The sequence below is a fragment of the Lethenteron reissneri genome, chromosome 34 (genome assembly GCF_015708825.2).
Source record: "Lethenteron reissneri isolate LAM-NWPU_2019-01 chromosome 34, ASM1570882v1, whole genome shotgun sequence".
Lineage (NCBI taxonomy): Eukaryota > Metazoa > Chordata > Hyperoartia > Petromyzontiformes > Petromyzontidae > Lethenteron > Lethenteron reissneri.
In genome coordinates, this window is record NC_083812.1 from 5,319,254 (window position 1) to 5,336,226 (window position 16,973).

Here is a 16,973-nt window from a genome sequence, read left to right on the forward strand (position 1 = left end):
AACACCACCACCCTGGTCCCTCGCCCTTGGACAATTCCTTGAATTTAAATAACATGATGTCTCCATGCAATAACCCATTCTATTAAGTCGAGTTTAACCATGTTATTTGTCATGTAAGCTGTGTCTTGTTGGTTCTGTATCGTCCCTTTCATTACTCTCAGGCTCTATAATTACTGGGTAATATGAATAAGTCGTAAATGATTGCTGCCCATGTGAACGCTTCCAAGCATGTCTCACACCTGTGATTAATGAGTCATTACACGTCTATCGGAAAGTATGACACTTTACGGACTGCATTCAAGGGCAGCAGACGTAAAATGTTGCCACAATTCTGTAGAAATAAAGCCCAAAGTAAGAGGGCCAACGAGATTATTTCTGTCATGGGCTTTGCCATCTAATAACTTTGTCCTCCAAATGAATTACTTCCATCAGCCACAAGCAACTTATGTTAACACTATCAGAGTTAGTTTAAAGCTAGTTGTATGACAGAAGAGAGTATTTTTTTTTCTTAGTTTCTAGAGGATGAACGCACAGCATAAACATATATTTGACCTGATATGAACATATCAGCTGGTATATCACATCCTAGACTGAAATTGACACACCTAAGCAATGGCTTTTGACACCTCCTCCAAAATACTAATTTGGCAATGGTAATATCTGTCTAAAAGTGGGTGCACTCGGCATACGCTCAAACAAATTACAGCCATTAAAAATACATAATTTTTTGGCAATTTAAGCAACAATAAGGCACATCCACTGTATGTGTTGCTGTTTTGGCAAAGGTGGATTTGCATTATTTTTAAGTGATTTGTTGCCAAAAAACGTATCTGCATTTAGCATGCATTCTCATACCCGCTAACAGTGTTGTAAAGCCTTAATGGGAATTGTGCAGATTAGGGCCGGTGATTGAAGGCCAGATGAACTCCATTTCCCTTCCCTTTCACCCCCATCGCGCCTGAACCTTTGCATTAATATGTACAGATAGGAACGTATTCATAAAGATGTTATTGCATGATCCCATACTCAATATTGCAGAGCTCCTGATCCACATAAGTCGCCGGTAAATCTAGATGTATTAGAAATTCCAGGCGGAGTACGCCGCAGGTAGAATATTAAGTGGACCGCCAAAGCCGGTATAAATTAGACATGGGAGGGTTATGAAGGAAGAGCAGAACGGGGTGATCAACTGAAATGTGGTGGCATTTAGACGATATATAACATCATATTTGTGTCCTCGGCGGCGTCTGTTCGTTAGCGGAGAAACTATTTCTTTTCCAAGGCATCGCCTCATGAATGAGCTTATGGGCTTTATTCTGCAAGCCGCCTCAGCCGAGAAATCGACCAGCGGCGGTGGCGGTGGCGGCGGCGGCGGGCACAGACGTGACCTTTTCAAAGCCCTCGCCGTGGCTCTATTAGACGCCGAATCCTCCCGCTAAATTAGCGATCGCTATGCCTATTCATGCACAGCGAAATCCCCCCCCCCCCCCCCCCCCCGGCAGATTAAGGTGTTTCTCGGCAGCATGGAACCGCCGTTTTAGGTGACAAATTGGTTTGGAGCCAAGAGCAAGATAATAAAGACAATATGGGTGGCAGGAGTCTATAATGGAGTTTGGGATCAGGACGGATTTGAACGTCTAATACACAGGGCCCTGCCAAGCGAGCAATTTTTGTGGCTACCACACCCCACCTGAATCTCCTTCACACGTTTTATTACCACCTAGGAGTGGAGAAGGGCCTCCAGGTTTTTTAGCGATGCCAGAGGTGTAACGGCATGCAGTAGTGGTTTTTTTGCAAGGTGGGTGCTTTCGCTGTGATCCCCAGCCCTCCCACCGAGGCAGCCCAACTCTTCATACCTGGCCGTCCTTGCTCTAGGCTACGTCGAGATTACAGCGCTAAACCTGCTGACGTTTAGGCCACCGTGACTTCGGTGTAACATATTAGGCAAAATCTGGCCGCGGGGAATACGCTAATGTGCAGTAAATTGGAGCGATTAATGGGGATTTTCCGCCTAATTAGAAAGCATTGTGCAAGAGGGCTAATTACCGGAGCGGCTAGCGGTGAGGCCGCTTACGGGATAGGCATTCTACGGCGGAGGGCGTGCAGTTTGCCGTGAGCATAAAGAAGTTGGTGTTACAACCTTATCCACGCAAATCTGTACACAAACAGCACCGTCTCCACAGAGAAACAATTTCCAGTTCGCTTCTCTTTGTGGTATTCAGATGAAGCTTGGCAGTGTTTTGTTTGTTTTTTTCTACTTGGGAGGCCATTGGATACAATTTTACACATGTCAATGACAGTAAATACAATTCTGTGGTGCAAGGTAAGGTTATTTTTTATAGTAACGTTATCAATTGTACTTAACAGCACTTTTGAAAATTGTTAATTGTTTTTATCAAGTTGGCATCCAGTCGTACAAAGACACATTATTACATTTCTTTGCCTTATGTTTCCTAACCCACGACACGTGCCTTCACAATTTGAAAGACGTCTATTCTAAACAAAAAATTGGCATTCAATTTAAATTAAAAAGGCTTCAACAGGATACAAACAAATTATTCATTCTCTGAACCTATAAATTATTTCTAAATTATGTTTACTCAATGTGACACTTTAGTGGGGCACAAACTAAAAAAACCTAGTCATGGTGAGGCCAAACACAAGGACACAATCACATACGAGCGGTAATTTCCATGAATACACTGCGTGTAATGAAATATCCAAAAGATAAGTAAGGAAAATCTGATTTAAAATCTGTTCATCTAAATTTAAAGCAGGTTTGTCGACAAAAAAAAACACGCGACATTGTTAAGAGATAGTGAAATTAACTTTGAGAAACTTTACAAGAATATGCAGAACAGGTGTCAGACCCTCACTGAATCATCATCCTCATTAGTCATGACCTAGCCACTGATGGATAAAGACTTCCCCAAGCCGTCGCCGACTCTCAGTTTCAATTTGTCCATTTAGCAAAATGCGTGCGCGTTACACATTTTTTCATTATTATGATTGTCCTCTTGGGCGTGTACCATCCTTTTGCTGCCATTCCATTGTGAGTCTCAACCACTGGCCATCATCCTTCGAGCCAGAGGTCACGTCCTCCCCAAAACCACTTCCTTTTATTCAGTCATTTTGTCTCCCTACTTGCAATGTTCTCTGATCCATGCATTCCTTGTCTTGTTAATCGGTGTGATTTCTAAGCATGAACCTCTCCCCGATGCTTTCTGCACTTAAAAAAATAAACAAAAACGTTCCTCTTTCTTCCTTAACACACTGGGTGCGTTGCTTTTCACGAGTAAGTTCAATTTGACTAAAGCAATCCAACCTGCCTCTCAACACCTCTATTTTATGTTGATCTAGAAACCACCTTTATCAACTACCCTAGGTACACATACTCCAGGTGTATCCCTCCCAAAGCAGTCTTCAACCAATCACCAAAATTGTTCTACATCACTTTTTTCTCTTTCATCTGTATATAGCCATCTTTATTAAGTTCAACAATATTTTACCGTGGTTCATTGCCCTTTGGTTATTATATCACCAATAGTTCATATTCTCTCCATTTACGTTGATGCCTTTAAATCTTCAAATCAATTTTTGGAAAACGTCTTCTTACGTCGAGTGACTTTTGCGAGAGCGTGTATTGTTGATGGACTATGTATTTTGTTACCGTCTTTGCGCTATCTGGGTGTAGCTGGTTCCACTTTTGTAAATGTGTTTTCATTATTTCCTAAAAATATATATGTAGACATTGGTATCTGGGAGCTTAGATGGCTGCATAGTCCACCAAATAATATTCCTTGACATACACAGAGTTTAGACAATAGTGAGTTGACAATAATTCAGTCTTTTTTCAGCATCCGTATGCATTGATGGTAGAGAAACCTGTCCTAAAACATGTCGAGTTGGTTGGCTACAAAATGTCCCATAATTCTGTTCCCAATTCTATTCTCGTGCACATGGCAATAGATTCAGGAGCTAAATGCCAATGTCTCGAGATCTGCTCGCCACGAGAGGGCTTCAAGGCGAGAGTTTGTGGAGTTTTGCTATTCCTCCGTTGAAAGAGTGCAGACCCCAGCGATTTACTTTCCGGTTCAGAGTTTTGAGTTGCATGGCCACAATCGCACCACTGTGGCATGTGTCTTGAATTTCAATTTGTGAAGGAGATGTGCACATAGGCCTACTGATGTTCTGATGTGGTTGATGGTTCTGTTTACCAATGATCGGAGCGAACAAATTGTACATTTTTGAAAAGAAGCAATTAGGTCTGTAATTCTTCAAGGCAGTTTCATCATATTTTTATAAGAGAACGTTTGAGGTCTAATTCCCTGATTGACACACCGGGAAAATATTTAGTAACTAGGTCAACTTATTTTCAACCAACAACTGCTCTCACTTGTTTGATCATGTCCACGGTCATACCTTCTGATTGAGCTGTCCTTTTTATCCTGACTTAAAGCTTTCGTGACTGCAGGAATTCATATTCTTTGGGTCTTTCGGTAAAGTCACGTAGATAGGTTCAAAGAAAAGGACAAAAAACTACGTTTCGATCGCAAAACAAGCGATCGTCATCAGGAGAAAAAAAAGAGGAACATTGTAGTTTTGTTCTTTTCTTTTTTATCTTGTCAAGGAGTGTTTATTTCTGTAAGCGTGACATTTTTAAATTGTTCCCCTCTTGAGTTGTCATGCCGCACCCAACGTATGAACACAAATAAAGAATGCCTAATATCCAAAATGAGAACAACTTTCTGCTTAAACTGAAAAAATTATAAAATCTACAGTATTCCCTTCGAAACATTTTAGAGAATACAATTTTGGGGAATTACTTTGGAGACGGTGTGTGCATGTCACTTTAAAAAACGGCGCTAATCCACCAACTACATTACGCCGCCGCATAAACCGCCAGAAAGTTGTTATCTCTTAAAGTGAAAAAATCCTATAAAACTTAGTCCGATGGGATTTTATGCCATTAAATCCCACGGCACCAATGTTCTGCTTACTGCCATCATCAAGGCCATCTTAAACAAACAAATTCCTCCGCATTCTTCATTTTCAGAGTGGTGCATTATGGGCTCATGCAAGCAAAGCCGTGGCTCGATATCCGATATTCCCACGTAATCCCACGTTATTTTCTCTACTGGCCAGAAACAAAGCTTAGCCCCTACATATCTGTGCTAAAATGCCACCCAACGAGCGAAACCGGCTCACACTTGGGCGTTAGTGCCACTTCGGTAGTTCGACGAGTCGGGGACGGACTGCTGCGTCTCCTCCCATTGGACTCTCGGTGACTTGGGACGCCGGGCGCGGACACGCCAACCCCGCCGCTCGAGCGAGGGCATTGTCTGCCCTCCCGGATGACAGCGCGAGGAGCATGATGCAGACACACGCACACCTGGCAGCTGATGTAAATAGCGAGCCTACAAAGTACAAACAAAAGTCTACTTCCACGTCGTGTTATTTCTTGGGGCATGGGAAATTCTCCATAGGAGGTACAACTGTCTTTGCAGCTACCTTTCACATGGCCTTTTTCCCAAAACCCATCAGTGGCGGCAAGCTGTTACGCATCAATACTCGTAAACTTGAAGCGTCTTGCTTGTGCCAATTTGTGCAAAAATCGTTAATTGAATTGGAGCAAACGAAACACTGCAGACGGAAATTAAACTCACGTTACCTTTCCATTGTAAAACGCACCTCATGTTGGAGGGGAAGAGGTCAGAAGGTGAGAGTTTAAAGCATTAGCATTGGCCGCTATATTGAGAATATTTTTCACGCGTGACTGTGCTTTTGGCGTATGTCTGAAAGAGGGCCGGCAGCAATTGTGCGTCGCGCTGACGCCACCAGAAAGAGGAGCGTCTGCGCGGCGGATTGTTGTTGTGCAGCGATGTGCACCGCCGTGAATGGAGAGGTTGGCCACAGCCGGGGGTAGGGATTTAGGTGATTGGCGGGGTAAATGGCCAGCCGAGCCCGGTGCCAGGAAGCGACGTTTGGCTTCTCTGGGGCAAGGAACTACTTTTGGCTTGACCTCACTTACAAAGTATGTTTTTTTTTTTTTACATTGTGCAGTTGTGTCTGCAATGCATTGTGTGGTGAGAGTTGAGTTTTTTTTTTATTTGCCCCACGGTCGGTCCGTCATACCGCAGTGTGTACATTTTTTGACCGAACACAATGGCTTACCTGTAAAAGTGGGATTTAGACATGGGGCCGTGGCTACGGAGAATGGAATTGTTCTCGCATCCTAGCCGCGCGATCTGATCACGCCGCGGATATGCAGCGTGGCGTCGCGGGCATCAAACACGGGCGGGCACAAATTGTGTCCGATGAAAGGCGTGAGATTCCAAACAATGCAGAGAAGAAACTGCACATTCTTTCAAAATCAACAATACCCGCAAAAAAATGTTTTGTTTGTAAAAAATGTAAAATGCCTCCTTATTATTAGCGTACATTATCATGATTGATACAGGAAGGTATGGCGCCAATATTAAATTTACTGCTATTATATTCTTGGAGGGATTATTTGCGCGTCGTCTAACAAGTGACTGACGCAAGTCAAATGCTCGGCAGTTGGAGTTGTTCTCAGGGACAACAACAACCTCCATTGGCCACTTGTGCCAGGCTGTGTGTACTTCAAGGCCACGTGAAGCGTCGAACGCTCATGAGCAGGTCACGGAATAGACCCAGGTACCTTGCGTTGACTGAGATGATCGCAGATGCACCCCCTGTGCCCCCTACTGTGCCAACAGTGCCCCCTACTCTCAGAGAAACAGCCGTGAACACGCACACACAAATTGTTTTATTTATCACGCGTATTGTGCACATACTGCAGTCACTAGGCATCACGGGTGGGGGGGGGTCACCATTGGCATGTTGGTCCCACGATAACGTTCACAAAACTATCGCCTCGCTGTGACACCCCAATCCCCATCAGACAATTCCCACCGTACACCAAACTGCCCCCCACCCCCCGAAAAAAACACCAGGTAACCCCAACACACAAACGCAACCTGGCGCTGCACTTTGCATGACCCTTAACTTCGGATGGGGAGCGCAGGGCAGGGCCTGCCTCCCCAACCGCACTGTGACCAATAGCGCAGCGGCATTTTACAATTCGGCGACCGCCGCTCCCCGTGTCAACTCATGAACCCATTGGCCGCCGCGTGGTATGGCGAGAAGAGATGAAAACAAGTCGCGGACGGGTAACCCGCGGTGTGGACTGCACGTTGACTAATTCTAATTCGTTGCCCCATAACGCTCGGAGGGGTTGGGAAGGGTGGCTTCGTATACAGCGCTCGTTGCGTAAACATAATTGCCGGCTCTTTAATAATGTGGGCTGTGTTAAAAGCGTATGGGGCTGTTGATAACTTCCCGTGATAGGCAGCCACCGTAGACTGTTTTTGATCAGGTCATTTATTCAATCTGAATATATAACGCAAAGTGGCGTTCTAATTGATGGGCCATGATATTGTTTTATAAAATACATAAGACCAAACCTACTTGCGCACACGATTGAGTTTATATCTCCAAAGCCAACCTATTTTTTGTTTAACAAAATTCAGACTAATGCCCAACTTTGAATGGAAATATTAAGTCATAGAAAATGAAATATACTCAAGGCATAAATAAACAATGTTGTGCAAATGTTGATAAAGAAAGCAGATGGATATTTACTTATTTATTTAAGATAATACTTATTAAAAATATATTTCTCTTCAACATTAAATATGCCACGCATCATTATACAGAGAACATGTCATTTTCAAAGGCCTGTAGCACACCAATAAGAAAATTCAACCTTTCAGCGAATCAATATGTGGCCTGTGTTTCCACACCAGAACAGCCGAAAAGGTTATTACAAGTTATTAATGTCACCTTCCTGTCTCTCTCATATTTATTTCAGACATTTGGTGTCCGCGGGTCATTTTACCACATCATATACCTCAAACACACAGCGCAGGGATCCCAGGCAGCAAATAAAGCAATCAGCCAAAACAGAAGTGACATTAATGTGTAGCGTGGTGCCGCTCCCTTTCGCAGACAGCCCATTCAGCGGTGGCCACCGGGCTTTAATTACTGTACAACGATATTTCATTACGCCACCGGATCCCTGCATCAATATTGACATCTGTAGGGGCAGGCAGGAAAATCTCTTCTCTGTGCATAGGAAATACTTAACTGAGCCAATTTCACGAACGTCAATCAAATGTGGGACGCGCTGCCTCCAACACAATCGATTTCATTCTACTTTACCTTTTTACGCCTAAACCCTTCCTTGCCTGCCTCGCTTCCCCCTGCAATTGCATCAGTGTATTTGTTAAGAAAAAAAAAAATTACCACGAGGAATCAAGGAGGGTGGAATAAAAATATATCTATCTTTACCTCCCCTAAATATAATCGACAATGGACTGCAATTGTAAGGGGGCTGCGCGCGTAACAAAAAAACGCCGCTTTGCACGCCAAACAAAAAGTGGAGACATTTGATCCAACCCCACGATGATGTCCGTAGTTTACATGAATAAACGACAAGTTATTGTTGCGAGAATACCAAACAAAAAAGTGACAGATAAATTGTTACCAAAGCCCCCCCCCCCCCGAGGATTTAGCTGCGACGCTACTGCCTGCCATTGACCATTTTTTTATGACGCGTCGGCAATTTCTCCTGTTATCCTGTAAGGGGAGCTTTTAGGCTTCGCTTTTATCAATACTTCATTTCGCGGAGAAATAAAAATATATCTCTTTAAAAATCGCACACCCATTTCGCACACATTTGGACAATTCCAGCAGAGCCCCGGGGATAAGGCGGCTGATTGAAGGCAATTGCTAAGACGCTCCTGATGCGATGATCAGAACAATGTAGACGGCGGGAGTCCAAACGTTGAAAGAGATGGCAGCGATGGGGGGCAAAAAAAATTATGCATCTGCAAATAACAACTTTAACTCCTTACCTCTTTTCGCAAATTTGGAAAATGAAAAAACAAGCAGAGCAATGTCCGCTTAGCTTGTGCGGGAGTTGCGTACCTATGAGTCCATACGACAGAAACTTGTTGACGGAGGAGAGGGAAAGGCCGGTGATGGGGCCCGTCGTATCCTCTGAGCGAATCACCTCCAGAAACGGTCCCAGGAATACATTGGCTTCAACCTCCGACAGCTCTGCGGCAAAAATGACAACAACAAAACATCACTTGTGGTGAGAATAGTTTTTTTTATCTATTACAGACGAAGTTAATTTCATAACAAAATACAAACATGGCAACACAACGCAACTGTATCTGCATAATAAAAAAAACATCGCATTAGTCATTAAAATGTAGCCAGATAGGCGCACATGAATATTCTTTACTAGATGATACAATGCATTGTTTCACGAATACATATTATTATGAGCACAGTAGATGCACGATTCGTGCATTTGAGAAACATTTAGTTTAAACTCATGTGTTGTGTATATAATTGGATCACATGACCCCTGCAGACACGACAAACACCATTCACTCATTACGAGTCATGGTCAATCAACTGCTGGATGACGGCCTACCCAAACCACCACCATCTCTTACAATCCTAAATAGTCACTACGATAAAAAAAGAAATGTCTTGAGTCGAATCATGACCACAGAGAGTGACGATTCATAAAATCAATAAGTCGGGGGTGGTCGGTGCGGATGGGCAGCGAATGGCCACGTGCCGACAGGTAAGTTTTTGTGTTTGTCGAGTGAGCCACAGATATAATATTCGTACGCAGTACAGGAGATGCCAATGGCCCCCAGGTACATTCTCTTTGAAATGATGGCAGAAGTTGCTATAACGTTGACTACTTTGTTACCCAAACACCGATTCCATTAGAGGTTTATAGGGTTAGATCACGTACTTATAAATGTGTCATTAAGCCCGCTACCACCCGATACAGCCAATTAATAAGATTTGTCACGTAAAAAAACATGGCAATTCGTTACTCGTCCAGCACACCGGTGTGTTGGAGAGTAAACCCACAACATTGACAATTCGAGTTCGACGTTTCGCCAGTAATGACAAGCAGCCTTATCAGGCCGGTTGTAACAAACACCTAATACAGGCACGGTGAACTTAATATCCAAGTTCCGAGTGCCCCTTGGTTACGTGGACCCAGCAGAGGGGAAACTGTCCCAGTAGAGAGGATGGCCTCCTTAAAATTAATCTGTAACAAAGCCTCAGCTTGAAGAATCCCAAAGAAATTTTCATAAAATATCATAAAGATTTTTTTTTTTATTACTGAAACATTTAGGAGCTTGACGGATGCAAATAATATGCGAATAAAAGTGTGTTGACAAAGAGCTGCCAAAACAGATGCTTGAGGGTCTCTGAAAATCCATACAGGCAATAGGTGGCTTAAATCAAATCGCCCGCCTCTATCTGCAAGCACATTACTTAATTGTCCTCCCAACGACAATGACACGCCACGTGTCGCTAACGCCTCCTACAGATCCGCGTTTATTTAGTTAAGGTATTTATTTAACACAGAGGCAACAATAAATTCGCATCTCCGAACGTATCAAGGCGGAGTAAAAAAGAGCGCCTATCGCTTTTGTCCACATCCATAATGAGACGTCTGCACAAATAATTGAACAATCTTTAAAACTGATTAGGACAGGTCCCGCCGGGCTCGCCAAATGTTCATCACTTAACCCCCGGGCCACCGTTTGGACACCTCCGTGCGGCCAAGGGACAGGCATCTGCTGTCGCAGCGCAAAGCCATTACAGCGAGTGGCCCACAGGAGCCATCCGTATTGCCACTAACCGGCTGCCCTGACAGCTACTGATGGGGCTCGCGAGGGATGCCCACGTGCCGCCTTTAAGCAGGTCAACCTAATTACCGGCAATGTGCTATCCCGGCCACATTAGGACACGTGTAAGTGCTGATACCGAACTTAATTGGTGGTAGCCTTATTTATTTGTTTGTTTACACCTACATCAACATCCAGTGTCGTATTTCCACACAGTCAACGCTCTGATGTCTAACGTTGACGAGCCGGGTGACGAACTATGAACGTGACGAATGGCAGAAAAAGGCCTGGCTTAAAGAGCACAGTCGTCATTGCAGCACAAATAACACGCGGCTTTGACATAAAGAGAACTAGAAAGATACATTTCCTTTATAGCCAGGTGAAAACCCAATGGGGAAGGCATGCTGGTTTAGTGGCAAGCAGTGAGCTGTGAACCGGGAAACCTGAGTTTGATTCCAAGCCATGTCTAACATCATGGAAGTGGGGTAGCATGATGGCAATACTTGTGCTTCAAAGCAAGAAGGGCCTGGGTTTAATTCCTGACTCAAGCACTTTTTTGCATGGAGTTTGTATGTTCTCCCATTGATCTGCACGGGTTTCCTCCAGGTACTACAAAGTCCTCACATGGCTAAAAACATGCTACTGGTATTGGTCAAACATCTCAATGCTGAAAACTACCTGCAAATTACACAATTGGAATTACTTAACGTAACGTCGGCCCTCCGACTGTGGAAACTTGGCAAGACCATCCGGGGAAAAAAAATAGACTCTTGGGATGGGGTGAGGTTCCTCTGAGTCAGGGGTCGGCAACCTACGGCTCCGGAGCCGCATGCGGCTCTTTACGGGCTGCTTCTTGACGATATGTACGTATGTACAGTATGTACTCAGATGCATTGCGGCTCTTGAAATACAGAATTTTGTACCGAATTGGAAAGAAATGGCTCTTCTTGTTATTTTGGTTGCCGACATCTGCTCTGGGTAAACAAGCAAAATAAATAACAGCAGTGGTGAGCAGACATCCAAACCCGGTGCGCTTGGCCTCATCCTCACCAACCCACACCGACAAACGTTGTGACGTATGGTCTCACTGCCGCCATGACCCACATTACATGGAGAGAGACCTTCATCCCACGGAGGATTGACAAACAGCTGAAAATTATTTATTATTAAGAAGCAAAAGAGTACAAGAGGTATCTATTACAAAGGAGACCATCTACTTCCCATTTAAGCAATTGCTGTGGTTTTGCCGAGCAAACACCTCTTGGTAAACGACAAGAGTGACCAGTCTTCGTTTCTGCTGATATCTATACTACTACTTTACTATTTCTATTTTCCCAGGTAAGACCAGCTGAGCTATTTCGCTCTTTGTCAGAAGTGACCTGGCCACAGATGATAGCTCAATCAAGTGGCTTATCACGTGGACATTTATAGCAGCCAAATACTCTAAGCGCACATTTTTAAATGTGAAGGGAAAAACTTGAGGACACGAAGAAAAAATCCACAAGACCACGGGGAGAGACATGCAAACTCCAAATATATAGGCGTCAGGGTCAGGATCGAACCCACGACCTCCTCCATACCAGGGTGAGGTAGTTAATATGTCGCCACCGTGGTGTTATGGGGGAAGTACGGCGGTCAGCGAGGTGACATTGCACCACTGACCACGCTGCAGATCTTGATGCACGATAAAACACGAATCTCTGCCACTATTCCTAGTATTTAAGAGTGAAAAGCTTTGAATTCTTAGAAAAATAAATCAAGCCGCTCAATTTTTTTGCTTTTGATTTAACAAAAAAACCCAAAGTTTAAGCACATTTTTCTGGAGTCAAATTAAATGCACTATGAAAGGGTGCATTTTGTTGTTTTGAAAGGTGTTGTTGGCGACTCTTTACAAACCGAGTTTCAAAATCCCATCACAAAAAGCATCACAATCCTGACGCCGCTGTGCACAGAGAAGCAACAACAACGTTACGATGCAATACTGAAAAGCGGTTACGGGATTAAAAAAAAGAAAGATGAAATAAAAAAATATTCTGCAGTGATTACAGCTGACCCAAAAGAGAAAAATATTTTTTAAAATAATTTATTTTATAAGAGAGGCAGTCAAGCACCGCGGTGGTTATGGGTTCGAGCTCGCATTGTGCCACCTGAACCTAAAGAGATATTGATCAGATCAGGTCTCAGTTCAGTTCACACGCTATACAGGAGCAGGGGCAGTGGGATGATCATTTCAAAGTAATAAAGAGGGTTCTGAGAGGTCTTCATTCCGGGACCCGGGCCAGGTCCCAGAGGTGGCCCCGAGCTTGGCCTCTCTCACCGGCTAAAGCGCTATATCAACAACCCTTCAATCCGATTTTTACCCCCAAAAACTCCACAACTCGTGCTTCTGAATGGTTATTGCTTTGGGTGTTTAATAAATTGGGAGGCGAAAAAAAAAAGGCGGCTTGCAAAAGTGGGAAAAAAAAACATCCACCGGTGGATGTTACTTTGGTCGTGAAGCTATAATAGCGAAAGAGAGAGCGAGTGTTAAGATCCACCGGGTTTATTTGACGAAACAGTGAGCGGAGGACATTGCAGAGAATCACTTTGCTTTGTTTACTTTTGACCGCAAAAAAAAGTTCCTTGACCAAATGCAAATAGGGTAAATATGGCCGAGGGTGCGTGAAAATTGTGAGCAACTCGGTCAGTAAAAACCGAGCGAAAGGCTCAAGACGGACACGGCAGCGGCGGTGGGCATCCCCTGCGTCACGTTCCGACAATAACGACGCGGGGGAAGAACAGCCGAGCGCACTGCTTAAACCGCCATGCGAGCGCATTACACCAAACTCAACAGAAAGCAGGAATAAATCTCTTTATAGCCAATACAAACCATCACGGCTCGAAAACTTTGTCTGTAGGGATAAAGTATGCTTTACTTAAGTTATGTTTCTGCAACATTAATCAACAGGGATAGGCATTCGAGATTTGCATGGATCAAACGCCACTGCAAAAATCCCGGCGGTAATCACCGGGGCATTACAGGCTTTGCTTCTCTAGAATTATTGGGTTGTTAGGTATTCCACAGAACTTGCAATGATTATGACCATTCACCTACCCATGAGCTGTATTAGTCCAGGTTAATCTTGCCTGGCAGTCTTCCAAATACAGAGGGTTAAAAAAAAATACTTTAATAGTACGGTGACTAACATTTGCTCGGACAACATCTTGAGAGCTTACCATATGTATGAAAAAAATACAAAAGTTATTTATCTATGGTGATCCATGTCCCAAAGATATTTAACAAAACAATATACGTTAAAAAATATGCGGAATTTTTTTTATCATATGACTGCATTTTGCAATAAATATTTTAGCAATTTTTTCTTCTTCCCAGAATATTATCTGTTCTAGGTAATTCTTATTCTATTGTAAAACTTGGAGGAACGCTATCTAAATTGTATACACTATCATTCTTCTGCAGCATACACACACGAGTGTCTCGTAAGAATAAAACAATCAAACATGAAATACAGAAAAAAAATCTGAGATTCTAAGGATGCTGCTGCTTACACTGGCATTTTTTACATATAATTTTTTTTTTAATATTAAACAAGGCAAGCGTTGTATATCGTTGTCGTGTGCCTCGCTAATATGTTGCAATGCAAGGGAAAAAAATCGGTATTTTATTCCTTCAAGAGAAGCTCCACGGAATGTCAATTACAACAGCAAAGAAACGAAAAAGAGGCATAGGCCATGCAAGGGAAAATCCAAAATACACCAAACAGGCAGATTTGCTGCCCATCACGTACATCGATTAACGATAGACGGAGATTTGCTGATGGCAAGGCTGCTAACCCTCAAATGTACACACGACTAAAGACTCACGTGTGCAAACGGCATAAACGGTGGCAGGGAAGATATGCTTGCGCTTCATTCCTGAGATTCAATATAACAAAAAAAAAAATGGAAGCATGCCATGCATGTGATATGTTACTGGTCAATGTTGTAGGCAGTGCAATGCCAATACAGAAATTGGTTTTGAAGCACGTGAGAGAATAATTGGCACTCTGGATTTTCGCTCGACCAGACGCACTGTTATTACTCGACAAAGGAGACATTGCATTTGAAATTATCTGCGCTCGTGAAATTTGATTTTGTTTCGTGAACTCTAAAAACCGCGCAGCCAGTGGCTTAACCAAATCCAGTTCTGGGCCCACAGTCACTTTGCATTTCCACTCGTGCGATTGAAAATGTACAGTTACATAGAAAAGCATCAAGGGTGCAAAATATTAAAAACGACTACTCCAAAAATTATCCCTCTTGCTACACAACATGTGCCTCAAAAAAATATCCCGTGATTGCAAATTGATAACGGAACATCATCCGCAGTGGTGGGGAGGGGAGGGGGAGGTCCCAAATCAGTTTCAAAATGCGGTGTCGATTGATTTTGTCTCGCAAAATCAACATTAAACTTTCATTATTGGGGCCCAACCCCCGGCTTCGTGGCTCCTGGAAATTCTGGGGGATTACAGGGCTCTAAGCCGGCAGATAATGGCCCTGAGTATCGCGGCCTGTGAGAGCAAACAGCCAGGGCCGTGCTGGCGAGTAGCTCAGGGACAATCGGGGCCGTCCCTTGGCCAGCCCACTAATTCCACTATAGTAGCATTAATGCCTTAATGGCTTTAGCTGTCGTGTGCAAACCCAGAGGAATGTCAATAACTCCCAACTCTATCGCATACCAACAACAACAACACAAAAAAATTGTGCATTGTGGATAGGAATGGTATGCTTGCTGCACGAAAGATCTAAACTTGGCCCGATTACAAATCCCCATGATGACAGTCATATGTAAGCAGAACGCAGAATATGCGCTTGTGTGCGTTTGCGTGGCTGCAAGGGTACGTGTGTTTAAATATGGCGTTTATACGTAACACGTCATTTCTAAAGGTTCGCGAACGAACGGTGCCACAAAACGTTACGGCTTTAATGCTCTTAGTGAATTAAAGTGTCTTCCCGACATATCGCACGTGGCAATGCACACGCAAGCAAGCGGTTTACGTACTTGTAGTGAATGCACACACGCGTGGAGTACTCTGCACACAGGGAGGGTTTGTAAAAGTAAATGTTGCACGACATCAGTGTCACACAAAGCCATTCAACCCACTCCTAAACTTTACGGCGGCTGGCACGTGCGTGCCACAGCTTGACGGAAGTAAGCCCGTCGACGACTCTGGTGCCACACACAGGGGCTCGGGTGCCCCCTGTAGCCTCCCCGGGACATTTGTTTTCACTGGGACAGTGTCAGGGCTAGGCTGCCGGCTTCGCTGCTAACTCCCCGCGCGCGCTTGCAGGCAGCGTGCTGGAGACCCTCCCAACACATGCGCCAAGTTGGCAGTGCGGGACATGTAAGGTTGTGTTACTCCATAATTAAAGAGCGGTTTTAACAAGAAAATTATCCTCGACGATTGACGATGATGACGATGATATATATATTCAATCACTATAGGCAGAGACACTGCCCCTTCCAAAGCACTTTCAGATAAATCTTCCGTGTCGCTTAAACGGCTACCGACATTTAACCTCACCACTATCAATTACAGCAGTGTGCCCAGTATAGGACGAGGTGGATAAAATACAATGGTGTGCGATGAAGCCTTCTAAAATATTACGAGCTAAACCGTCACATAAATGTCAAGTGATGTTCTCCGTGAGGCAAATCACACGGGAACACAGATGCATTCTTGTAAATGCAAGAGACTAGTTTCAAAAACTTTGATGCGCTCTGTAATGCACTTTGCGTCACTCGTGACGCTCAATGCACTGGACGCCATCCCTCGTGCACCCTCGGCGCTGCTGCTGCTCTCTTACGGTGGTTGTCACTCCGCCGGAGGAAAGGGAACGACGGAGCTCGAGGGCGCCCACCCGCATGGCCGCGGAGTGCACTGCGCACGGTTAAAGCCGCGTTTACGACGTCCTGAGATTCGGCCGCAGACGCTACGCAATACAATGAGGTGCGATGTGAACTGAGGGGGCTCCTCGGCCTGTCGGAGGGCACTTGGGCAGATCTGTCGGGTGAATAGGCGCGGCGGGGGGGTGGGGGGCGAGCAGGGGGGGGCAGCCGCTCAACGGATCAACGCGCGACGGCGATTCCCCGGCCGTCGCGGGCGCTGCAAAGTGGCCTCCGGTGACGCCGCGGTGCGACAAAGACGCCGAGGGAGAGGTTTAACTGCGGCGATTTTC

The 16,973-nt window shown here is 44.4% G+C and overlaps 1 protein-coding gene across 7 annotated transcripts in view; it reads right to left on the minus strand.

Annotated features, from left to right (window-relative positions):
* The window catches only part of GBF1 (golgi brefeldin A resistant guanine nucleotide exchange factor 1), a 166,267-nt gene that overhangs the window by 95,596 nt on the left and 53,698 nt on the right, over positions 1-16,973 (minus strand). For all 7 annotated transcript variants that reach the window (XM_061565075.1, XM_061565078.1, XM_061565076.1 and 4 more), the window contains exon 4: positions 9,013-9,144. In XM_061565075.1, coding sequence (XP_061421059.1) covers positions 9,013-9,144 — 132 coding nt within the window. The remainder of the gene's footprint in view (positions 1-9,012; positions 9,145-16,973) is intronic.